This window comes from Lissotriton helveticus, chromosome 5_1 (genome assembly GCF_964261635.1).
Source record: "Lissotriton helveticus chromosome 5_1, aLisHel1.1, whole genome shotgun sequence".
Taxonomy (NCBI): Eukaryota; Metazoa; Chordata; class Amphibia; order Caudata; family Salamandridae; genus Lissotriton; species Lissotriton helveticus.
Window position 1 is genome coordinate 1403995251 of NC_136065.1, and position 25989 is coordinate 1404021239.

Consider the following 25989-nt stretch of genomic DNA (forward strand, 5'->3'; position numbering starts at 1 on the left):
CTCTACATTTATGTGCAAACCATTGATGATACATATGTCCGGTTTTTTTAAATCTATGGAAATTGTGAAATGATTTGTATTTGTGGCCAGTTCTAACAGGACGGATAATTGCGGATCCGCACTGTTCTGTATAAATTGTTTATGAATATTTTTTATGTCACTATTTCTTGAGATTTCTTTTCCTTCTTCAATCACCAAACACTATCTAGTTCACCCTTCTCTATTCGCACCCTCCCCTTGGGGCAACCAGTATGACTCTTATTAATTGTTAGCTAATCAAAGTTTACCCAGAAGCAATGAATAAATATATTGCTCTTGGTTTATAGTGATGCTGTTGCTTTTCCTTTTTGAAATTGGTGCATTTATTGGGTGGAGCTATATGACATGCTCAAGAGATGTTTAATTGATGACCAAGTACAGACTAATTGTTTGATTTAAAAGAAATAGGTCACGGACCTTTGTTTATTAATATTGTACGATACCCAGGTCCAGGACCATTTGGGTTACCCCATTGTATTAATGGTTAAATTCAGTGTCACAGCACTAGTCTATGTGGCCAAAGTTTGTGTGTTTCATCAAAAGCAGGGCATGCCTAATGTTGTCGCTCTCAGTAGGCCATACTGCTCTAGTGGTGCATGCCTGGCATGACCCACTGAATGGAGACAATGTCAGCTCTACCAACCCAGCCAATTTCTTTCTGCTCTCATATCTGGAGCTCCTGCTGATCAGGTCAGTAGCGTCATTATCAGCACTGGTGAAGAGGATGCTGCATTGAGGGCACAGTGTGTGCTGTCATACAGATTGGCTTTCTTCCTTGAATCCAGTCACAGCTCTCCAACCAGACAGATTCGGTGCCCAACCTAGGTTGCTGTAGTGATATTCTTATGTAGATGTAGTCTCTTCACAGTGTTTGTAAGTGATTCTCTTGTTTCAACCACAATGGCATCTGGTTTATTGCAGAGCCTGGATGCTTTGAGGCACTTGATATCTTCCTTCACAACTTGCTCTGCTGAGTTCCATCTGGCATCTGGCATCTTCAGATTCAGGTGGTAGTACAGTCACCTGTGCTGGGGACTCCTGTCGAACACAGAGCCTCACCATAGCACTGCAGTGCAATTGTCTCCTGAAACACCAGTGGTGACATTGAGATGTCTAGCCAGGCTCCTCTGAACCCGCTTTTCACCACAACAGCCTTTTCCTCTCCAGCCCCCCTCCAAATACGTTGTTCAGCTCTGATTTTGTGGTAGGATCCCAGCAACATGTACTTGCAGACTGGTAGATTTTCCCCAGGTTACTGGTGCCAAACATGGCAACGAGAGCTGACAGTAATTGCCTCAAACTTGATGCTGTAAGGAAGTGGTTTTCAATCTGTGGTCTGATTACCCCTGAGGGTCCGTCAGGCCAATTCATGGGAGTCTGCAACTGTTTTACAAAATGAAATAATATTAAAATATTACAATTTATAAAGTATATACAATTAATGAAGCAAAATTTAAAATATGAAAAATGTTTTGTATTTGATTGTGTATTAAAGAAAAGATTTCAATATTTGACAATTTGTTTTGTTTATACTTCTTATGTATTTTATTTATTGTTTATTGGTTCAATCACATAAATTGCTTAGGCCGTTGGGTCTCTGACTTCCAATATTGACTCACTGGAGGTCCCCTGATGATTCAAAGGGTGTCACAGAAGTCAAAACCACTGCTATAAGGATTCCCTGAACTCTACTGGTGTGGGACCCTAGCCTTCTAGTCATAAAATCCTGGCACACAGCTGCACGTATCTGTCCCATCTTTATATTTAAGTTGCAGACAGATTTTGTAAATTCCAGCAGCTCAGTTCTCTGACAGGTTCTGGGCAATTTCACTTTTGTAATTTCCATGGTAAGGGGTCCAGCCATGGTCTTTGTCAAGAGTGCAAGCAGAGAGTTAAAATACAAATGTGAGTCTCTTTCAGGGAGAAACCTAAAACAATGGTACAAAGTATATGTAGGCTACCCCACTCATCTACCTATTAACTTGCAGGGTTGAATCTTCCTGAGAATAAAGGACCAGGAAAGAGCAGGGGCCACCTTCTTGACTTCAAAGCGACCCATGTTGTCCTCTCCTAAATAATTTCTATTTTGGCCCTATACCAAGATCCATGATTATATTTAAGAAAAGACTATTCGCTTGCAGTAAGCTTCCTTGAAGAATCCACTGGCAGGCATAATCTAAAAAATCCTATAATATATTTGTAAAGAGGCAACGTAGACAACCAGGCACACCTTCAATGTCTGGACCTCTAAGCCAGAAGTAATCTGCCATAAAATGAGTTGACATAAGATGAAACTCTTCCTATCTTCCCTATCTTTAATATCCTGCATATTATTCGTGATGCTGGCATGTGAATCTGTGAAAGATCTAAAGAGAAGATTAATGAAACGATATATGAATCCCTTTTTGCAAACCAGAATGTTCAAATTGCACACCAACTGGTTTGCAAAAAGGTATGCAGTTTACAATGCAACCTATGTAATAATAGGTCCATTACAAATTGCAAAGTCTTAGACAATTGCAAAAAGACCTGCGTGATGAATATGAATTAGACAGGTTGCAATTTGCCACTGGCTATGATTAGAGGCCTGTATGGGACAGCACACCTCCATTCAGTATTGCATTATTGGAAATAATTTTTTTAGGCAACCATTTTTCATTAAAGGCACAGATACTGCTTTACAAGAACTTATATGTTTGAGATGAGATAGGGTGGAACAGGAAGTAATCCTAAAGACCACTGCCGTTGTTCCTAGGAGCGGTAGCTGCTCCGCCCAAAGGGACAACTTCTCCCTTGCAAATCCCCTCCCCAACTTTGGAGTCAGTATCTTTTCAGTGGTTTTCAGCCACAATCGCATTCACATTCTTTAATATATTCCACTGTGAATCCCCAAAAAGAGGGGAAGGGCCCTTCTCACACCTCTTCCTCTTTATCATCCAGAATGAGTAGCAAAAGGTGTTCTACAAGTCGGAAAAACTGTTCCCACTTTTAAAGTACCGTTAGCACATTGTGACTCACTGTTATGCCGTTGCAAAGACTGATTTTGTAAATCGCAGGCTTTGCGACCTCAAGACGGTGTTGTGCATCACACTAATGTAACTACCCTGTTGCCTCTTCTTTCTAGCCACTGTTACTTCAGACTTTACAAACTTGCCCTATGACAATTGTAGATCTTTTGATCTCAGTTGATAGCGAATTTGAGATCTCTTCCACCTTATGGGCTCCAGTTCTGCCTTACAACAATAAGACTTATATGCTTCTTATATTATTGCATTTGCCACTCTACAAGAATGCATGTTAACAGTACTGTTATTTAAAGGTTATTGGGAATTCCCATTCTGGCAGTAGTAGTAGTTGAGCGCAGATTCACTGAGCGTTGGAAGCGTGAGCGAGAGGAGGGGGAGAGGACGCGTTGGAAGGCAGAGCGCGGGCGTTTACCATTTTCGGACCCCTGCCTCTCCGCTTGAATATCTGCCTGCTGTACCCTGCCTGCAGTGAGGTGCGGAGCACGGGGGACGTGAGTGCAGGAGGCCGCCGGAGCTCGCAGTGTCCTTAGTAGCTGCGCCGGGCAAAAAACGGGAGCGGCCCGGTAGCGGCGGGAGCTGCTACGAGGCTCTTAGTAGGCAAACAACGCATGCTGACTCATACCTGCGAGAGTGCAAAAGTTGATTGTTGTCAGGTGTGGAGGCTGCGGACTTGCCGAATGGCTGGGAACCTGTTTTAAGACCCGAGAGCCTTGAGAGCCATTTCGCCTGTTTCACCTGCCTGTGCCCGCAGCAACCCCTAGCCCCCCCGCCCCGCCGTGAGCTACCGTGTGGAGCGAGGAGCGGGGCTGGGCTGAGTTAAGGCGAGAGCGGTCGGGTAGCTTGCAGCTCCCCCCCCCCCCCCTGCTGTTGCTGTGAGGCTCTGTCCCTGCTCCTGCACATCCAGTCTAGGTCTTGCCGGTTGCTGAGGAGCAGATCATCAGCAAGCAGGAATACGGCGAGGACACTGGGAAAAAGCTGCTCAGACGCTGCTGCCGAGTGAGACAGTGAATCCTCTACTGGGCCTCCACTTGGCCTCCCCCACCATCAGAAGTCGATAAAGGTGAGGCGGCCCTGTGAAGCTTGCAGAGTACTGCGGGGGGTGGAAGGAGAGGGCGTAGGCAAAGGCGTCTGCTCGCAGAAGGGTGTAAGGGCTGATCAGGGTTGTTCAGTGAGAAGGGAACCGGCGAGGCTCAGAAAATACTAATCGCAGCCAATTGATCTGCACCACAGCATCACAGCAATACAGCTTCACAGTGCCCAGGGCCCATAGAGGTGCTCCAATCAGAAACTAAGATTCAAAGGTCAACATTTGTTTGGACCATAACTTAATTGAAGGTTAATACAAAACTTGGCTGCGGGGGTGGCGTATCCAACGGACTTTCAACGGACTCGGGCATAGACGGCCATATGAGGTCGGGAAGAACGAGAGAGGCTATGCCACTCAAACCAAAAGGAAAAAAGGGAAAGAAACAATACCCCAGCTCCGAGGTCAATGCTGATCAAAAGCTTATTACAATTGAGCAGGACCAAAAAGAGAGCACAGTGAGGACGCTTACAGGGACCGCGGCACCCACTTACCAACCTAGGATATATACAAAGTTTAATTTTTTAAAAGATGCAGGGGCAGTCCTCTTCTCGAGTAATGCCTCTCTTAAAGGCTTGCATTCACCACTGCTACCTTTACCCTTGCAAACAGAAGAGACTGTATCATCCTTGCCTTCCCCAGACAAAAATGGATTAGCGCCGCAACAAGGTCAGAAATTGACGCTTAAACACCAAGTGCAAATACATTCGGCTAGGAAGAAGGAGGAGGGAGGCAATTCACCGCCAGTGGGCTTTGCAGGAATGCATGGGAAAATAGGTCTGCCTTCAATAAAACTCAGACAACACGACAGTACTCAGAAGAGTCTGATTGAAGAACATGACCCCCCAAAAAAAGAGGCAAATGATAAAATTGAAGAGCAGGTCACTAATGGAAATAAAAACAATACTGTAACCAAATCAGACTGGGAATCAGGAGAAGGGGCTCAAAATATTGATACTAATACCAGCATTTCTACCGACATGGCAACAAAAAGCCACAACACCCCCACGAAAGATAAAGATCGAATAAACCTCCTGACGCCAAAGTTTTCGGACTACGGCACGGTGATCGACCAATATGGAGACTCGGCTGTAGGGGTCCCGGATCTAAGCCAGAAAGAGGAGGGAAGGGTGTCCATGTCCTGTCTAAACACACAAGAATGGGAGGATACGCTCTCTACTCATACAGCAAATCAAGTACAAAGAGCGAACCTCCATCAAGAACTTCGGAAAGAAAGTCCAAGTGATTCTTCTTTGGCAGAACAACACAACAAAAGCGGTAAAGAGAATGAGCAAAGAAAGGAACAAAACTCTGGTACTTGGATCTCACTCCTAAACACAATACAGCTAGCAGTCGAAGCACTGCAATATCAGTCGGAAAAAATGGAGATCCAACTGTCCTTATTGAACACACTGGCAGTTTTTACTGCAGGCATTGATGAAAAACTGGGAAATTTAAACGGCCTGATAACAAGAGCGCAAGCAAATACATATCTCAGCTGCAAATGTGAGCCGGTTGTCGATAAACTATCTACCTTGCCCATAATGCTAAGAGAGCTGATAACTGAAATACAAAATACAACAAAAAATGATCCAAAAAGAAACCCAACCAAAGATCAGGACGTGTTAAAAAGCCCGGCGGGAACAACTAAAAACAAAACATCTGCCAATATATATATATGCAATTCAGAGGCTGACACCGAGAAGGCAAGTGGACACGAGGATGGAATGGATCAAAATCTCAATGCCAAACAACGCCGTCGGCAGAAAAGGAAAGGGCGCAATCAAAAGCCCCAAACAAACGCAATGAAATACTTCCCTATTTTTGATGGTTTGCAGAATAGACAGGATAACAACCTCAAAGACACAAACATAAACATAAATACAATTAAGCAGGCTCAACCATCACCAGCCAATTCTAACCAGATCACGGCACATGAAATAGTCACTAATCAGCCTCATGGAATTAAGGCACATCTCGACACAGGAGCAGGTTCCACCCAATCGACTCTACAATGGGAGAATATAGAGGAAATAGAAATAAAAAAGCAATGGGAGAATATAGACCAAATAGAAGTAAAAAAACAAGAGTCTACCTTTAGCATGCCATCTAGACCATCTGCAAGAATTGCCAATAGTCAGACAATAAACAGATCAGATTTGAGGAGTGAAACTATAACACCTCAAAAGGCTTGTGGAGCAGGACACGACTCAAGGGCCTCAAATCTGACAGAGAGAAAACAAATATTTACCAACACGAGCCCCATTATCGAGCCAAGGGAAAAAAAAGCAAGGAATGACAGAGTTGTTGGACAAGGCCTCACCGGCCAGGGAGATTAAAAAGCTCTGTATACCAACTAAGCTGAGCCCTAGACACAAATCATTGGAAAAAAGGGCCCAGACGGGTGGCAAAGAGTCAAAACAAATAAGCAATACATCTACAATACTAAAACCGACTAAAATGGACCACATGGCAGAAGGAACATGTAATCAACTGGAGATTCAACCAGCAAAAGCAAACATATTTACATCCTCACTAAGAACAATTGAGACTACAAATGTACTGTCATCACAAGTACCAAGTACCAGGCAACGAGAAATAGAGGCCTTGGTCTTTCATCCGCTATTTACCTCAAAGGGTCACCAAGATACTCTTAATCGAGGAAACATTCTAAGACTAATGCAGTCCATCCCAAACTTGGCTAGTATAACATCAAAGGACCTACTGTCTGTAGAATTTATACCTCCCACTACTTTAACTAACCGAGAGGCTACAAAGACAATATGGTCCACAACCAGAATTGCAGATACGATTCTAGCTGAACAAGGGGTCTTCCTAAACTGGGGTATTGACATTACCCCTTCACAGAAACCACCCTATCCGTTCCCGCTACTGAGTACTACAAGCCTGGCATCAGCAAAATATAAAGCATATGCAAAGAGTGTGCTTAGAGGAGCACAGGGAAGACCGGGTCAAGAGAACACAATCAGCCAGAGGGATCTATCAGATCTACGGCTGGAAGTAGTTTCTTATCCAAATCAAGGCACAAGCAGGGAAATAATATCCCGTACAATAACTATGCATTCACAGGACGATTGACGCAACATACGACATAAAGTCCATAGTAGGTCGATGGAACTGCCCCTTAGCTTATGTTCTTGGAATATCAATGGGCTAGCAACAAAAATAGAGGATCCTGACTTTTTGAACTATGTTACTACTTTCGACATAATTCTGCTGCAAGAAACATGGCTCACAGAGCCACAGCACATCAAGGGCTATATATGTTTCGCCACCCCAGCTGCAAAGATCAGCAGATACGGCCACTGCTCGGGTGGGCTGGTTACTTACATCTCTGCAACAAGCATACCCTCAGCAACCCTCATGGATTCTATGCCAAGCACGACATTAGCAATTAGAATCAGGATCAAGCTGGACAAAGAGGAAAAGGAGGTCTGCATAATAAATTCATATGTCCATCCTAAACGAAAAGCAAAGGACTCTACTAAAATCACCAACCTCTTATCTGAGTATGCAGCAGAGATGGCAAATCCAATATTCATTCTGTCTGGGGACCTAAATCAACATCTCCTTGGCTCGGCAGAAGGGGAGGAGTCAGCAGCTTTAACCAGAATTTTTGATATTCCCAAACAATCGGAGCCACAGCATGCAAAGAAGAAAGTCCGTCATAGTCACTTCCTCGAGTATCTAGAACATCACAATCTCCGAGCCTTGAACGGAAGATTCCCAGAAGACTGCCCCCCAGTTGAATCCTTCTACTCCATCTCTGCATGCTCCATTCTGGACTATACTTTTGTCAGTCTCGAGCTGTTCCCTTATATTCTCGGGTTTAGGATGGGGGATAAGGGGGATAGCGATCACCGCCCCCAGGAAATCCAGATAACAGCTATTGTTCCTACTTCAATAAGGCCAGACATACCCCTGGGACCCATGCACACCCAAGATCAAAAAAGAATTAAATGCACATTGCATAATGCCAATCTGCTGTCGGAAGCTGCAATAAATCTCCACAACTTGCAAACTTTGAGTTCAGATGACTTAATAGCACACTGGGAGGTCTTCACAGCAACACTGCCACAAAAGCTTGTAGGCACTACTCCCACTAAAGTCAACACCCAAGGGAAAGGGGGAAGAAACAAAATGCAGAAAAAGTACAGAGAAGAGCTCAAGTCACTAAAAAGATCTGTAAACTCAAGCCTGCGTAGGTTGAGAACTTCGCCAGGAAATGTTAATGCACAAGCTTTCCTGCATCAACAGAGGGCAGCCCTAAAAAGATTAAAATGGAACATCAAGAGAGACTACGAGAATGATAGCTGGGCAAAACTCTTATATGACATAAACAGCAATGATAGCGCACGCTTTTGGAAAACTGTGAATGGGATATTGCGTCCAAAATCTGAGGATATTGGGTCAAATATCTCAGAAGGAGTCTGGATAGAATATATCACCAGCCACTTTAACAACTGTATGGAAAATGCAGGAGAACGAACGGCCAATCGAGGGCTCTCAAAGAAATCAGTTGCAGTTTGTATACCTCTAGCTAGTACACCCGAGCTAAAGGTGCAGCAATGCCCAGCCACAGGAAGCAGATCGCTGGGAATAATAAACAATTTGCAACCACTCCTAATACAAAAACAGATTGCTAAAGGGAGGAAAGAAGGTGCCCCAGGCCCAAATGGCATACCACCAGCCCTGTTCAAAGCTAAGAGCAAAGAATGGGCAGATATTTTACAACCACTGTTTTTGGAAATTAGATTGCAAAACAGAATACCAGAAGCCTGGAAGGGCTCAACAATAGTTCCAATACATAAAAAAGGAGACAAGGCCGAGCCTAACAACTACCGCCTAGTTGCGCTAATTGACAACGAAGCGAAGTACTTTGCGGGAACTATTCTAGAGGAGCTTACACTTTGGGCAGAGACGATTCATATGATACCACTGAATCAGACTGGTTTCCGTAAAGCAACCAGCACAGCTACAAATATCCTCGCAATTTCTCTAGCAATTGACGCAGCAAAAACTTCCAACTTACCATTACATCTATGTTATATTGATTTTAGTGCTGCTTTTGACAACATCGAGAGAGGCAGACTTTGGGAGAAATTGACACGATGGGGCATTCCGCAGTCTACTCTAAACATCTTAATGCTCCTACATACGGACACCTGGGTGCAGGTAAAACTAGGTGGAGGGACTCATCTCTCCTCGAAAGTACCAACTACGAGGGGATTGAAGCAAGGTTGTGTGCTTGCTCCAACCTTGTTCAATCTATTCATGGCTGACCTTCCTAATCGGCTGGATGCTTGTAACTCCCACGCCCCCAGGTTGGGAGGGAAAACTATAACCAACCTCATGTACGCTGACGACGTAGTTTTGCTAAGTCATACTCACGTTGGCCTGCAACATCTACTAACTGAAATGCAAAACTACGCAAAAGAAAACAACTTAAAAATAAACTTGTCCAAAACAAAGACAATGTCAATTAACAGCAAAAAAAGCTCACAGAAACACTGGTTCCTTGGTGGCATCAAAATCGAACATGTAAGCGAGTACAAGTACTTAGGGGTTGTATTCGATAGAGAAGGCTCATTCTGGCGCCAAAAAGAGGAAATAAAAAGGAAAGGTCTGCTAACTGCCTTAACGATGAAAAATCTGGCAAACAAACTAATGGGACCGACATTGACCCCACTATTGAAGGCAGTTCAGGCTAAACTTCTTCCCTCGCTAACTTATGGTAGTGAGGCAATGAGGGGTAGAGATGCTAAAGAGCTGGATAGGACGTTGGTCAAAGCCTATCGAACTATGTTTTGTCTTCCGTCTTATACGTCAGCAGCACAAATAAGGCTGGAGTTTGGCCTCCAACAACAAGCCTTGGCTAGATACGGGGCTTACATCATATGCTGGCATAAGATAAGCAAGGCCAATCCAGACACATTGAACTATCTGCTTTGGCAAGACTTACAACATAGGGAGTTTTCCCAAGCAAGAAACTACCTTAAATCAGCCTTAGATTCCACCAAATTGTCTGGACTATGGGAGGCGCAACTCGGCCAACATAATTTCAAAAAATTGGTGTGGAAAAGCATAAAACTATCCTCCTTACTTAACGACAAGGCAGCCTTCTCGAAAAGATCCCACGCCTGGATGACCCTCAGCTCGTACAAATCGCTCACCCCACAACCATATTTCAATCAGCCTTACTCGAGGGTGACAAAAATGAATTTCCTAAAGTACAGACTGGGGATGCTTCCATGTACTCAACATTTACCACCATGGTTGAGGACCAAAGGCCAAGCTGCCTGCAGACTGTGTAACAACAAGAATGGTGACATTCTGCACGTAATTTGCCTATGTGAAGAACTGCGTCAAGTACGGTCTCAATTTCTAAAAGATTCATTCAACCAGAAAGGGATCCGCACCAGAAGGCAAGCAGTGCTGGCCTGCTTTAACCCAGCGAACATCCAATTAAATTGCAGACTGGTAAAATATCTAAGGATGGCCGAACAAAAAAACGGGGCTAAAGTCTCTTCTCTGACTGCGTGTGAAACAGCTACCGGAAGTGGACAAGGAGCTATGGCGGGAACTTAACCGAAACAAGCAGAGACAATCTCGCCATGATATCCAAGCACGCGTGACCCATTGACTACTCCAAATACCGTAATTTGACCATGTATTATCACAATGCAGTATTTTATTCTAATTCTTAAAATGTTTTTAACCATGGATTATGAATTTTATAGTGTAACCTTTTGCAATGGTTTTAATTAACTATGCCAATAAACTTACTTACTTACTTACCATTCTGACAGTGAGGAACAGTGAAAACGTTTGAATATGAGAAAGATACCCACGCTGAAGAGCTATAGTATGTAAGCTTCAATGCTGCCTCTTTCCATGCCTTTGGAGACTTTCCTTTTGATGATGTAGCTGTAGATTAGTGGCTGGGAAGTTCTTTTAAATCCTTCTTGTGCAATTGTAGGACTACAATGAAACAGCCGATGTGACCAGCTTAATAATAAAGGCTGGCAGGAACAGGGACCCTCCTGGCACCAACTCCCCAGGCTTCTTCACTGTGGCCAACTCGTCGCCAAATCGCCGGTGACATGGACACAATGAACCAGCAGCAGATGTGTGAAGTTTAAGCATAAAGATTTATTGGCCACAGAATTGGCAGTTTCTGCAACAACTGCCCGTAATAGAATTCTCCATCAACAACCTCCTCACAACACATTCCACATTCCAGAGAAGGTGATCTGGAATGTGGAATGCAGTGACAAGCACATGGTCACAGTGTCCTGTTGGTGTTGCTTACAAGATGCATGTTAGATTCCACTGCACTCTCCGGGGCATATGTACAAGCCCCTATCGCCACAGGAACGTTACTTTTTGTGACGTTCCTGTGGCAAAAGGGGTCTTGCCTTATGTACAAGGCAGCATTAAGCCACTTAAGGTGGCTTAGCTCTGCCTTCTACATAAGGCCCCCTTTCATGCTATGGTTAGTGTGAAAGTGACATGCAGTGCGTGTTGTGTTCAGCGTTCCACCGCAACATCCATTGTATTTGACGCTGCCCCCTACATTTAAGGGGGGCATACATACAAGGCAGCGCCAAAATGACGACCAAGAAAAGCCTGCTCTTAAGTTGGTGAAATGAGGAGAAATACATTATTTCTCCTCATTTTTGCTTAATCATGTGTGCTGCCTTGTGCAGGAAGCACACATGGAACAAGCAAAATGCCATAGTTTGTTTATGTACAGGAAGGTGTCCCTTCCTGTACATAAAGAAACCTTTTTAAAAAATGCCATCTTGTAACTTTCATGTCTGCTGCATAAAGCAGCACAGATGAAAGTTACAAAATGGCATTTTAGGATTGTCTATGTGCAGGAAGGGACACCTTCCTACATATAACCAATCTTCCCCAGCAGACAGACACCCTTGTACTCTGATGCAAGGGTTCCTGCATTGGCAGTAAGTTGTTAAACTTAGCACCATTGCAGGGGGAAACGCAAGGCTACACCACATTCTTATAAATATGGTGCATTTCCGAAGTGGCAGAGCATTTCGTTAAGGCAAGGAGGCTAATGACACACTCCGCCACTTCATTGTACACATCCCCCCAGGTATCTACCATGACCTGATAAATGATTTGTGGCAGTTGATCTATAGTTGTCAGGTAGAAGCTTTCGCACCTCTACCGTAAGGTTAGGAGAGAGCCGACGGGTGCTCCTTCTTAATTGGGATGGTTCCGTTGCCTTAGTGTGACAGGTATGTGTTAGTAATGCTTCGATAAATGGGATGTGCTTGGGTCTGTTGGTCATATTAATGAGCAACAAGCTCGGTGAGATTCATAAGATTGTTGAAGGAGAGTAACTACAGTTGTTGTCTGATTTATTAAGACATTATCATCTTTGGTTTTCATGTAAGGTGTTTTTCGAGGCTTTTGGCTTTTGAACTGAAATCATCTTCTAGAGAGTCACACCGTTTGTGAGATTAAGTAACTTTGAAGGCAGTGCACTGGGGTTCTGATATTCACAAAATATTTTGTTAGTTCCTTAGGTTGGTATGCAAAGACATGAAATGGGAATAGTGGGACTTTATTCTTTTTTGGTTGTGTTTTTTTAAAAATTCCGCACTGGTGTTAAAGTACCAGTTAGACATTGTAAACATCTCTCCGGGACTGCGGGCGTGCTAAACTGGCATTTGGTGGGGGTATGGATTGTTGGTATGGCTCTGGAAGATGTCCGGATAGCTAGGAGAAATTTAACTTCATCCTCATCCCCATACCGTCGTCTCACCTGCCATCTCTTACATAAATTACCTTATGTGGGTTTCTGGGAAAGAATTAGTAGTAGAGGTATATATAGTCGGCCATCATGGAGTTACAGCACAGCACCAATGTCACAGTTAGTCATGCAAACTAATGCAGTTAGGGTGGCGTGATGGTGGCACTAACCAACTACACAGAACCACAACTCGTTCATATACTCACACCCCAAGGCCTCCTACACCTGGTTCGGCAGTAGGGGCGTCACCACTGGCCTAGTAACCAAATTAATCTGGGAAAGATAAGCTTGCAGGAGAACTATTGTTGCAGGTAAATAGGATTTCCATTTGATAATTCGAAACTTGTAAACATATACTGTATTTAAAAATGTATATGATTGTTATTACAGGTTACAGTAGATGATTACCAACTAATATGCCAGGATTTGCATCGTGCTTTGTCTATCCGTGAGAAATATATGCGCTTGTCCTTACAAAGATTTCCAAGCACTGTCTCTCAGTTCCTTCATGCTATTCATGGCAATACCTGGAACAAAACTGAAGAAAAACAGCTGCAGCCAAGTAAGTGTTATTTAGTCTGAAATTTTGTCTCAAGATTCAAGTGGCATTTTGAGGCCTGTTCTCTGGGGACCATTAGACTCATGGATGAAAAGTACTGCCTATCTTCTAAGCTGTGTACTACTGCAAGCTCACTGAATTGCCACTGAAAAGCTCTTTTAGGTTTGACTTTCAGGAGGTAGCAAGGTCCAACAGCCAAGTTCTCTCTTGAGATGTGTGGTTAGATGGCGGGATACATTTAGCATTGAATATAACATGCTTCATTTATATTGTCAAACTGCAATTATTTATTTTGGCAAATTTACTTAGTAATGTGCCCCGTAATAATGGTTACTTATTGATACCCATGGCAGTGTTACATCCAAAACTTTGACCAGTGACAGGATTTATTTTGGCATTACTACGTGCTTACAATGGGGCAGCAGCAACAATGTTATGTATGTGATGAACGAACTAATGAATAATAAACTTATAGAGCACAAACAACTACCCTAGCTGGACCAGCTGCAAGAAGAGCATTCAGGGTCTAAATCTGGCTAAAGTCCCAGGTTTTACGTTTTTTTAATGAAAAACAGCCATGATTGATGAATTAAGTACATTATAAATAGCTGATTTCATTGTTTAGACCCTGGAAAGGCAAAGGGGAATTTACCAATTCTGTCTCGCCTTGTTTTTGGGACCATCAAGAGGCTAGCCTCTCTGGATCTTAAGGCTCTGCCAGAGAATATGGCTGATAAAGCTTTAGCAACCATGCCGGTACTTTCTTACTCTCGGCTGAATAGATTAGGGCCAGAGTCTTGAATAACAACCTTTTATATGTATGGAGCCAGTGTTGATCACAAAGATGGGAATAGATCAGTTAATGATTAGGGATTCACAGAATCAGGTGTTCGGCCTCACTCTGAATGACTTGTAATCTGTGGACTGACTAGTAAGGTGAGATGTAGTATAGGGAATTACCATAATCAAGTCTATACGACATCAGAGCGTGGACTACGTTTTTCAACGAAGGGGTTAGGATGTCCTGAAATTTCCACAGTGACTTCAGTAAGCAGAAACACGAAGCTGATGCTGCTGAAATTTGAGTGAAAATTGCACCACAAAGCTTTAAGTGCCAACCGTGATCATCTTATTGCCCGTGCCCGGTACCTAGACATGAGTTAACGCTGATCGCGGTGGAGCGTGAGTTGGATACAGGAACCCAATTCGTCCCGGTCGGAAGTTTTACCTTCTGACTTAACCTCTGAAATGAAACTCAAAAATCCTCATTAAGGCAAGCCAGCAGTCGGAGGCCAAGATGGGTACCATGAGGCCAGATATCCGTGGAACAAACATCCAGTGAAGTTGTTGACTTTTGACGGGAATGCTCCATGCGGGAGGATTTAAAATTTGTGCACAGGGTAGGGCTGTCGGTGACTGGAGACTATGGCGCCTTCTCCCCTTAAATATTTTTACCTTTGGACTTAGTCACTGTTTTGAAGCTGGAATTCCTCTATCAGGGCAAAGCCACAAGATGTAGCTGGACAGGGTTCCCCAAGGCTGGATAGCCTGTCTGCAATTTCCTGCTGAAATGGATTTGCTGCTGCAGAAAAGCCCCGAGCAGGAGTAACCTCAATCTTTGGCCCCGCAGCGAGGCACCTTTGTTGGATTGAGTGTCAGGTTTGTCTCATTCTTCTTTCGGTTCTCCAAGCAAAAATCCCTGAACATGTTTTTAAGTACCAGCTCTTACGGTTTGGCAGGAAGAGTACATTCTGACACTTATCCAAGGGTCCCAGGACCCTACTACTTGGAGATCAGAACTAACTCCAGGGGGAAGCCCCCAGCAGGGTCTAGGGCAAGGGCAGTTAGAACTGGTTAGTTGGGCTCTTAAGGAAGGTAGGCTTCTTGCAGCTTTTTGGGACCCTGTAAGTTTATGAGATGCTAGCCAAGTAGCCCTTGGAATCCACTCTACTGGCCTAAGTTCAAGTGGGAGCAGGTCCAACCTTGGGGGTTCTCCCCACAGGTTTGGCGCAGTCCTATGTGTAAAGTCCGAAGATTGCAGAAGGTGCAGTCCTTCTGTTTTCCTCAGGTCCACCAGTGTTCTACAGACAGTACCCAGGGGTGCCACTTTTATGCCTACTACTAGAATTTGGGTTTAGGTTTCTCCCAAACCAATAGTTCACAGGGGCAACATTGCCTACTGGTTTTGGAACAGGTTTTTCCCCCACTAGGATTGGCGCTACTCTGTCTTCCTAGACAATGGCAGGCCTAGGTAAGAGTTACATCAGCCTGTGACAGAGGATTCCCTTTCAAAGCTTGTGCAGTAGGTAGGCATACCCCCAGGGCATCCTGTCATGAGGAGACCACTCCTCCCCATCCAAGGCCCTGTTTCTAATTTTCTTGGGAGCCCTTCACACATGCCAGTGGGTTGCCAGGTGACTGTTGGGGCATTAACTATGAAAGAGTACTAGAGGCTTTGTTCAGGAAAACTGCAACTTTCTAAAAGTGGCATTTATAAATTAGTAATTTAAAATCCTACTTTGTCATCAGATTTCATTTTAAATTCCCATTAATTTGAACCCTGAGCCACTGTACTATTTATTCCCTTTCTGAACTTATGCATTATAAGGTGTTATAATGTAACTCTGTGATTTTCTACGGAACAGCCAGACTTGCCACAGTGAAAAACGACTTGGGATATTATTCAAGGGCAAGACATGTAAAACCTAAGTACTTGTCCTCCTTTTTAAATACCATGCACCCTGCCCTACAGGCATTTAGGGCCTACCTTGGGGCCACTTATAAGTATTAGAAAGGAATGTTTAGGCCTAATAAAAGGTTTATTTTGCAAGGTTGAAGTTTAATAAACTTTAGCCACTCTAGTGGGGGCAGAAGAGGTGCTGCAGTTCCCTAGTGACATAGAACTTACAGGCCATGAACAAAATGTATACAATAAAATATGAACGTATAGGTCAGTCATATATACCAGTCAGGGATTTCCAGTTCTACATGTTTATAAGGGCCAGAGCACATGCACCAGACACTGGACGGCAGGGCCCCAGTGTTCAGAATCCATATACCAGTAGTAAATCTAGCATAAAGTGAGGGGTGACACACACAAAGGTATTCCTTAAAATAAGGAATGGCAGATGTTCCAACCAGACTAAGGGAATGGGATTATCTACTATAAGAGTACTTACATTAGTATATACAAGATCTAAAGTGTGTCCTGCAATATGATGTAGTATCCATGACCAGTTGTCTCGGATTTAGGGCTAAAGTGGATTCTGTAAAAGATTTCACAAGGGAGGTTGATGATATTATCCTTATGTATAATACAGTCAACCAGAAGCATACAATTAGCCAATTTTGTGATTTGTGGTGCATTCCAGTCTATCAATAAAATAACAAAAGAAAATGACCAGTAGGCCCAGTAGGATAATAAACCAAGGCCCTGAGATTAAATAAATTGTGGTACTCGTTAAAGAATATATGAAACCTTCTAATGATTCCAAATAGGTGCCTTTATGAATACTACAGTCTTAAGTAGAACGAAAAATGATAGCAAGCCCTCCTCCATTATAGATGGTGTGATCTTGATGTAAGACAGAGTATTTTAGGACAATGGCTGTTGCAGTGTGCTGGTTAGAGGAGTTGGAGATCCAGGTTTCAGTGAGGAAAGGAGAGTCTAGGTTATATTCCTCAAATAAACCATCTAGGTGAAAACTATGCTTAGCTAAGGAACAAACATTAATCAAATAACATCAGACTATACTATGATTCGAAGAATGCTTACTATAAGCCTGCCATTTACAACAGTAGAGTGGCTAGCGAAGAAAGGTCTTCATAATATGCATCAAACTGGGCTTTCTAAAGTGAATGCGTTAGTAGTAGCTTTGCAGCCATTCTAGTCATGTCAAGACAGAAGATCATTAGGACAATACCCAATTCTCTTTTGGGGAGCTATTGTGACAGGCCAGGGGTTGTGGCACAAGGCACAGCCAGGAGCAGACAGGCGTGCCTATGGTGCACCATTGGCATGCCGGCTGCCAGGGCCGGTCCTAGCCATGGGCGGTATGGGCAGCTGCCCAGGGCCTCGCGCTCAGGGGGGCCCCGCCGCCGGCCCCGCAGTTGCGGGAATAAATAAAATAAATTATGATGGGGAAGTGAGCACAGTGACAGCACTCGCGCAGGGGCCGGGCCCGGGCCGCAGGCTGCACAATATACAGGGAACTGGGAACAGCAACAGCCCACGCACGCAAAGAAGACGCCTGCACCTGCACGCACCCCCACCACCTAGCTTGGTTGGTGGTGGTGGTGCGTCAGTGCCCTGGTGGTGACGTGACGCCGGCGTCGCTTGAATCTTCCTCATGGGAAACAGTGGGTCCCAGGGCCGTCAATCTGGTAGCGCGCGAAAGCGCTACCAATGACGGCCCTGGACATGATTTTATGGCCAGCCCCCGCTCAGTGTGACGCACTCAGCATGCGCACACGACATGCCATACGTGACCTGGCACACTGGTTGTCTGACTAACTCGGATCGGGCGACGGGCCGCGTGGGCAGGGGCCAGGCAGGGCTGCAGGCAGGAGTCGGACGACGTCGTCGCGGGGCCCCGTCCTCCTCCTCGTTGAGTCCGTGTGGTTAAGGTAAGAGACCTGCTACAGTTCATTCATTCAATCCATCGTATTATATTATATTATTATATACACTTAAGTAAAATGTCTAAAGATCGATGCTGAGAAGACAATGTGTAAATCGAGCAGCTCTGACGGGCTGTGGATTTATGACAATCGTGCTATTTAAAATTCATTGAAATAAAGAGAATTAAAATCATGTACATTGTCTCTGCTTCTCCATGACACATCACAGCCATCTAACCTCCTTCAAAATAAGCCATGAACCAGCCCACCCTTAGGACAGCCCAGCAGCACCTTCGCCCTCCTGTAATGAGCCACCTTTCAACATTCCCGTCCCAACCACCCATAACACACTGGCTGATCACACGCTGCAACTCGGGTTCTGCATGAGGCACTCCATGTGCATGCAAAGGCTTACCTAAGCTCATTACTTTCAACACTATTAGGGTCGGGATGTCTCTATGTCAGAAACCTTGCTCACTTGACTCTGTCTGTTTCTAACAATATAGATATGCAGAACCTTCAAGGCTGCAGCATCCAGCACATCCAATGGTTGATTGGAGCAGGAGGACTGACCGCTCATGAGAAGGGGCGAGGAGAGGGGGGGGGTCCTTCCTTCATTCATGTCTGTTCAGGGTACTGAGGGATGCTCTTGAGCCTCAATCATTCATATATTAATTTGGAAACGTTTAGTTCTATTCTGACAAAGTACCATACAACTAGTGCAATAAACACATGAGTGGAGTAAAAAGCAATCTAAACTCATCAGCAGAGAGCATTTTGCAGTGATGTTCCTTGTAACATTAAAATACAAGGAAACAAATAGCCAGAGCAATATCACAAAGCAGTATCTCCCTCCATACTGATAAATATATAATATAATATGACATTAATTATTCAGTGCCTTCCTTATTTTGACTGCTAGCATTATAAAAGTTCCTAACGTGTGACTAATCAGGGAAGAGGATCACAAAATGAGTTATAAAAAGCGTTGTGACGTCGTCTGAGTGGCAATGGTTTGACAAGGTCTGCAAGCTTTTCAATGCAAACAATTTCATTAGCCCCCTAGAATGGCAAACATATTTTCTCACAGTAATTCTGTATCAGCTGTTCTGAACATAGTCAGCAATTTAAACTTTGCAGTTCTGTTTAGCTACCCTCTTAAAAAATACAGTCAAATGCATGACACTGTTGTCAGTCCAGTCTCGTTACAAGTCTTACAAGTTTCAGAGTACTTCAGGGTTATTTGCATCCCCCCCGCCCCACCCCTTACACTCCCCCGATAGCCCATTAGAGTAGCTTCCTGCCCCTCTGTTAGCACATTAAGGAGTAGCTTCCTGCCCCTCTGTTAGCACATCAAGGAGTAGCTTCCTGCCCCTCTGTTAGCACATCAAGGAGTAGCTTCCTGCCCCTCTGTGTTCTTTCACTAAAAACACAGCACTCTTTTCAGCATGATGTTTGTCTTTGTTTACCTTGGGCATGGTAAATGCTCATTTTGGCCTGAGCCTGACGCCCCCTTGAGATAAATTGAAACTGAAACCTCTCTAGATATGCATGCCCCATAGTTTGAGGGTCCCATAGAGGGGGAAGTATGTGAATGATAGTTCCAAACATAACTTTCAACCAAAATGATCTTTCATATTTAACCCACAGCAAGTAAATGCTTCTTTCCCATCACAGGTTTCCTCCTTTGATGATACTAGCTAGTTCCTAAATCAAAATCGTACAAATGGTACACATTCATGCAAATCCCAGCAGAGCTGAACATTCCACTGTTTCTGTACTAGGGAGGAGCACCAGAAATAAAGTCAATTTAGGTATTGTAAAGATCAGTGAAGTTTCCCCCTTTTTTTTCCTTTTGCCAGGCACTCATGGATATTTGCTCACCTGTTTTCCATTCCCTCTACTTTTGTCCATGTTACTGATATCCACATTAGTTTGCTTCACTGATGCCAAATAACTAAGATCAAAAGTCCTGCAAAGTCACTTTCTGTGATGTCACTTGGAGGGGCCTCACATCTTCCCTTTCGCCGGGGGCCTCAGAAGGCCTAGGACCGGCACTGCCGGCTGCGCAGAAGCACAGTGCCTGAACTTAAAATCAGTGCTGAAATGGCGCCACATGCTGTGTCAGGGCTAACAACTCGAGAGCTCTGCCTAGCATACTCCCAACCAATATGGTGACTGCAGTTCCAGGAATGAAGAAACCTCCTGACAGTTATTTCAGGAAAAAATAAACCTGGCCGATCGGTGGAGGCAATGAAAATATAGCTCAAATACAGAGGAAACAGAAGGAATGGAACAGTTCTCTAATAGATGAAGTGCAGCTTCATAAAAACATTTCAGACATTTAAAATAATGGAGGAGAGTTACAACAGGTCCAGTTAGATACATACAGCACCTCCACTTAAATCAGTGCTGGAACAGTGACACATGCTGCATCAGGGCTAAAAACTAGAGTGCTCGGAGTAACATCTCCCTACACATTCGCTGTCATTACAAAACAATGGGGAAACCCAAATAGCCGTAGGACCTGGATAATATGTGGTATGAAACACAATTGGTCCCAACAGGAATGATCTTCCTTTAGTATCCAAAAATAAGGATTTTTTTTTTAAGGTGACAGACACTTCATGAAGGAAGTATTTTTAATGATGACAGGCACTTAAAAAATGCGAAAAGTATTCGATAAACTTTATCATAGGTTGAAAAATCAATGCATGTTTATGCAGATACTTTACATGAAATGAAGTTGCTCAATGGTGAGTAAGAAGAAGGGAAAGGATTGAAAAAGGTGCTTGTGAAAAGATCACACAAACCCTTGACCCCAGCTTCAGGTGACATAGTCAAGTACAGTCATGTCACTGAGCTCACGTGGACAGACCCTGCCATCGTCCACTTCCTCATCAGTAGACCCTCCCTACTTTGCCTCCTAGCCACCCAGGGTCCCCCACCACAGCAAGAGAAAAGTGTCAGAGAATCAGTGGGTCGACACCCTCAACACTTCCAACCCGGACAACGCACCCAACCTGGAACACGCTTTCAAGAACTTCCTTGCCTGGATCACATACTGCACCAACAGAGTTGTCCCCATCAAGTTCAGCAAATGCAACAGGTCCACCAAAGAGGTAAGGTGGTGCACCTTGGAGCTTAGAACTGCAAAATGCAACTATAAGCAACTAAAAAGAAAATGGCACACCAGCAAGGAATGCACAGACAGAGCTCAATCAAGACAGCCCTCAACCACTACTGCCAACTCCTAATGGAGACAATAAAGAATGCCCTGGCAGACCACATCGAAATCAGCTCAAACCACAGCAAAGAACTTTTGTGCATTCTCAGAGTGCTCTCCAACCCTTTTGACACTGAAAACATCATCACCTATTTCCAGGAACTTTGCGACACCCTGGTGGACTTCTTCCATGACAAGATCTCCACTATCTGTAAAAATTTGAGCCCCAGCTCACCCCGTCCGACCTTGTTGGCCACCTCGTTCCAGCAAAAGCAAGCTACGACCACCAACTCATCTCCTGGGAGCAGCTTACCACACAGAACTCCACAGCCTTCATGAACTCTTTCCACTCAGGAGCCCTTATGGACCCCTGTCCTCACACATTTTGAACCTTGGGAGCAAGACGATCTGAAGCAAGTTCACTACCCTCTTCAACACATGTATCACCACTGCCATCTTCCCCGAAGAATAGAAACATGCAAAAGTCTAACCCCTTCTCAAGAACCCGTCTGCAGACCCCAGCAAATTCTAAAACTACCACCCCATCTCTTTGCTCCAACTCGCTCCATCAAAGACCTCGAAAATGCCATCAACCGACAACTCACAGAGCACCTGGAGAACAACCATCTTCTGGACACCTCCCAATCCAGATTATGCACCAACCACAGAACTGAATCTACACTGATTGCTGCTACTGATGACATCTGAACCCTCCTCCTTGACTGGGGAGATACCACAGCCCTGATCCTTCTTGACCTCTCAGTTTGACACCATATCCCACCAAACCATCATCAAAAGATCACATCTTATTGGAATCCGAGGAGATGCCCAAAATTCGATCACCTCTTTCCTCACCAGAAGAACCCAGAGAGTCTGCCTACCACTGTTCATTTCGGAACCCAAAACGATCATCTGCGGTGATCCTCAAGGCTCATTCCTCAGCCCCACTCTGTTCAACATCTACATGACCCCCCCTGCCAACATTGGCAGACCTCATGGATTAAACATCATCCTACGCAGATGACACCCAGCTCATCCTCTCGCTCTCAGATGACCCCCTTACACTGAGAACCAACTTCCACAGGTGTATGCCGAGTGTCGCCGACTGGATAAAAAGCAACTGCCTGAAACTTCACACAGACAAAACAGTAGTGCTGATCGTGGCAACAACACCTCTCTGTGGGATGGAACCTGGTGGCCCTTGGAACTGGGACCCTCAACCTAAACCAATAGACCATGCGCGCAACCATGACATTGTCCTGAGAGAAAACTCACGATGAAAACCCAGATTAACGCAGTCTCATCTGTTTGATTCCTCACTCCTTTTATTCTCTGGAAAATCTTAAAATGGCTCCCTGTCAACACCAAACGCACCATCACTTAAGCGCTAGTCACTAGACGCCTGCACTACGGCAATGCAATCTAAGCAGGAATCATTGCGCACCTCTGGAAGGAAGCTGTCCTCCTTCCGCACCCTTTTTAATCTTTAAGTCACCCCTGTAGCTGAACTGGTGAGATCTTATGGATTTCAGGTGTTGTCATATGCAGACGATACCCAAATTATTGTTTCTATCACCAACAACCTTGAGGTAGTTACTGAAAAATGTAATGCTTGCAAGTTGAACATTATTTGCTGGATGAAGAGCAACTCTTTAAAGATCAACACAGATAAGACTGAGGTACTGATTTTCGGATCTCAGAAGTCCATATGGTCTAAGGCATGGTGGCCTACAGATTGCAGGCGTCTCCCTGACCCTGTAACAATGGCCAAAATGTAGGGGTCATTTTTGACGAGAATCTGTCTTTTGATGCCCAGGTCAATCGTACAGTGAGTACATGCTCCTCATACTGCAGACTCTCCACCTATGGACATTGGGGGTTTTCATCTAGTGTTGGAAAGAGCAACGAAGAGATTTCAAATTAATATGGAAGCTAAACAGGAGGATTGTTTTTTGTATGATTTTAAAGATCAGCCACACAAACAAGTGAGAACAATCCCAATAATAGATTTCATTTGGAAAGAGGGTCTGAAAGTCATGTCTACTCCAAATTCTTTACCCGCAGTCCTGCCTCGTATTGACAAAAAGTACAAAGCTCCCATCACTTCACCTGCATGCCTTATAGGACAAGCTAAGACGGAGTCCGTTGTCACTCAAGCAGCTTAGAGAAGAGCTAGAAACCCGTCCTCAGAAGTGTCCGCCCCATCGGACAGAGATGGCAGACGTCTAGACTCAATTGGCAAAAAGGCGTCAACGATAGCTGCGACTACAATCCGGGCAGCAAAATCCCTAGCAATTCTAGGGAGGTATGATAGACAAATGTGGTCAGACATATCTCCATATCTCGAAAAGCTTCCGGAACCGGAGAGGTCAGAAGCAAGGAAGGTGTTGCATGAAGGAGAGAGCGTCTCTGCAGAGATGATTGATGCAGCTGTGCATGTGGCGACCACGGGCTTCCGACAATTGGCAGGCGCGGCAGTGCTAAAGAGACAGGGTTGGCTGAAGTCAACTTCCTTCCGGCAAGAAGTCTAGGCAAAGATAATTGATATGCCTTAAGACGGAGTATATCTCTTTGGCCAGCACGTTGACGAGGCTTTGCAGGCCATAAAGAAAGATACAGAAACTGCAAGGTCGCTGGGAAACCTGCAGTTTCGCAAATCGTCCTTTCGTGGAGCCAAAGGACGTGGGTCCTATTCTAATAGAGGGGGCTACTATCAGCAACGTTTGTACCAATCAACACAGGGTAACCAGCGATATCAGCCGTATAAACAACAAACATACGGACAACGAGGCAACAACTTTTCGCAAGGAAAAAGGAAGTCCTCCTATCGAGGACGGGATTCCTCTAAGAGGCAATGAGAACTGCCACCTGCCACCACCTCTGCCAATACCAAAGTCAAAAGTTGGAGGAAGAATATCCCAGTACTTATCAAATTGGTCCAAAATTACTACGGACAAGTGGGTCCTGGATGTAGTGGCCAGAGGACACACTTTAGAATTTGTCAAAATCCCTCCAAATACACCTCTTAAGGGTCCACCAGCTCACCTCAAATAGCTTCTTTCCCAAATAAATATAACGATTCAGAAGGGTGCAATCGAACAGGTTCCCCAATTGCAGAAAGGAAGAGGTTTCTATTCGAGGTTCTTCCTCATACGAAAGAAAACAGGAGAGTGGTGCCCCATCCTCGACCAACGCGCCATCAACAAGCACCTCAAGAAAATGTCCTTCCGGATGTTAACACTTCGAGAAATCCTCCAGCTTCTTTCCCAAGGCGATCACATGAATACCCTAGACCTTCAAGATGCCTACTTTCATGTGCCCATTCTCCCCAGGCACAGGAAATTCCTGAGGTTCAGAGTGGCTGGCAGGGACTTTCAATTCAAAGTGCTCCCGTTTGGGCTTCGTTCAGCTCCCCGAGTATTCACAAAGATGTTAGCCCCAGTGGCGGCACATCTTCGCTTGGAAGGCATTCAAATCTTCCCGTATCTATACAACTGCCTTACCAAGGCCAATTCTTTAGGAGCAGCAAGGGTGCACGTTCGCAGATGCCTCTCGCTTTTCCAGTCTCTGGGATTTACAATCAATTTCAAGAAATCTCATCTTGTTCCGTCACAAAAGATATTGTTTCTGGGAGCCACATTGGACACTTGCCTCACCCAAGCCTTTGTCTCAAAAGAAAGACAACTCAAGATTCGCAAGATGGCCCTCAACTTGCGGCAAAAAGAGTGCGTTTCAGTACGAATGTACAAGTCATTCCTAGGGAAGCTATCATCCTGCATTCCTCTCCTACCCAACTGCCGTCTCTGGACGAGACCTTTCCAAGAGGAACTCAGCCTCCAGTGGGTTCAAGTGTTGGGGTCGTTCAACGACAGGATCACCATAACCTACCGTATGAGAGAAGCTTTTCTTTGGTGGACCCAAAAGAAAAATCTACAAATAGGGTGCTCCTTCCTTTTTTTAGAAAATTTCTTTATTGACAATAAAGGTCACGTAATACAGTACAATCTACCGTTCAGCGTGTTTCAGCATCGTGACATACAACTCAATATTATAAACCAGAAGTATCATTTTCCATTTTCTGCTAATAGTAATAATCCTCAACTCCCAAACTCCCTCCCCCTGTCCCTCCCCTCCCCAGCACTTACTCAATCCTCAAATTAGGTCTATGGTGGTTTGGTTTCATTCTCTATGTTTCAGTTGACATCTGTCGGGAATATCAATCCCCATGTATACAACATACAATTACAAGAGATTGTGCAATCTAGGTCCCCATCTCGGTTCACAGTTCTTGGGCATGTCCGTACGTGCGCACATTGTTCCCCTGTGCCGGGCAGTGGCCCTGCTCTATTCCCCATGGTCCTGTACGCACTGTTCAAAGGCTAGGAGTAATGTATTCTACTCTAATGAGATGGGATGTTTCCTGAGTCCTCTGCGTTCTTCCCTGTGTAGTTCCTGTCCCTCAGCTTTGCCCCACCTGGTCGCCTCCTCACTCCAGGTCTCTACTTCCGGGGGCCTAGCCGACTTCCATCTCATCGCCACCACCCTCTTCGCTAACAACAGTACCAGGTCTACAAATCTGGTACCCACACTTCTCTTTTTCTCTTTGTGGCCGAGCCCCAGCAAACAATAAGA

At 44.6% G+C, this 25989-nt stretch overlaps 1 protein-coding gene across 1 annotated transcript in view; it reads left to right on the forward strand.

The window, feature by feature from the left end:
* LOC144755450 (AMP deaminase 1-like) overlaps positions 1 to 25989 on the forward strand; it is a 2827830-nt gene that overhangs the window by 932214 nt on the left and 1869627 nt on the right. Inside the window, exon 4 of the mRNA XM_078644388.1 lies at positions 13343 to 13514. Coding sequence (XP_078500514.1) covers positions 13343 to 13514 — 172 coding nt within the window. The remainder of the gene's footprint in view (positions 1 to 13342; positions 13515 to 25989) is intronic.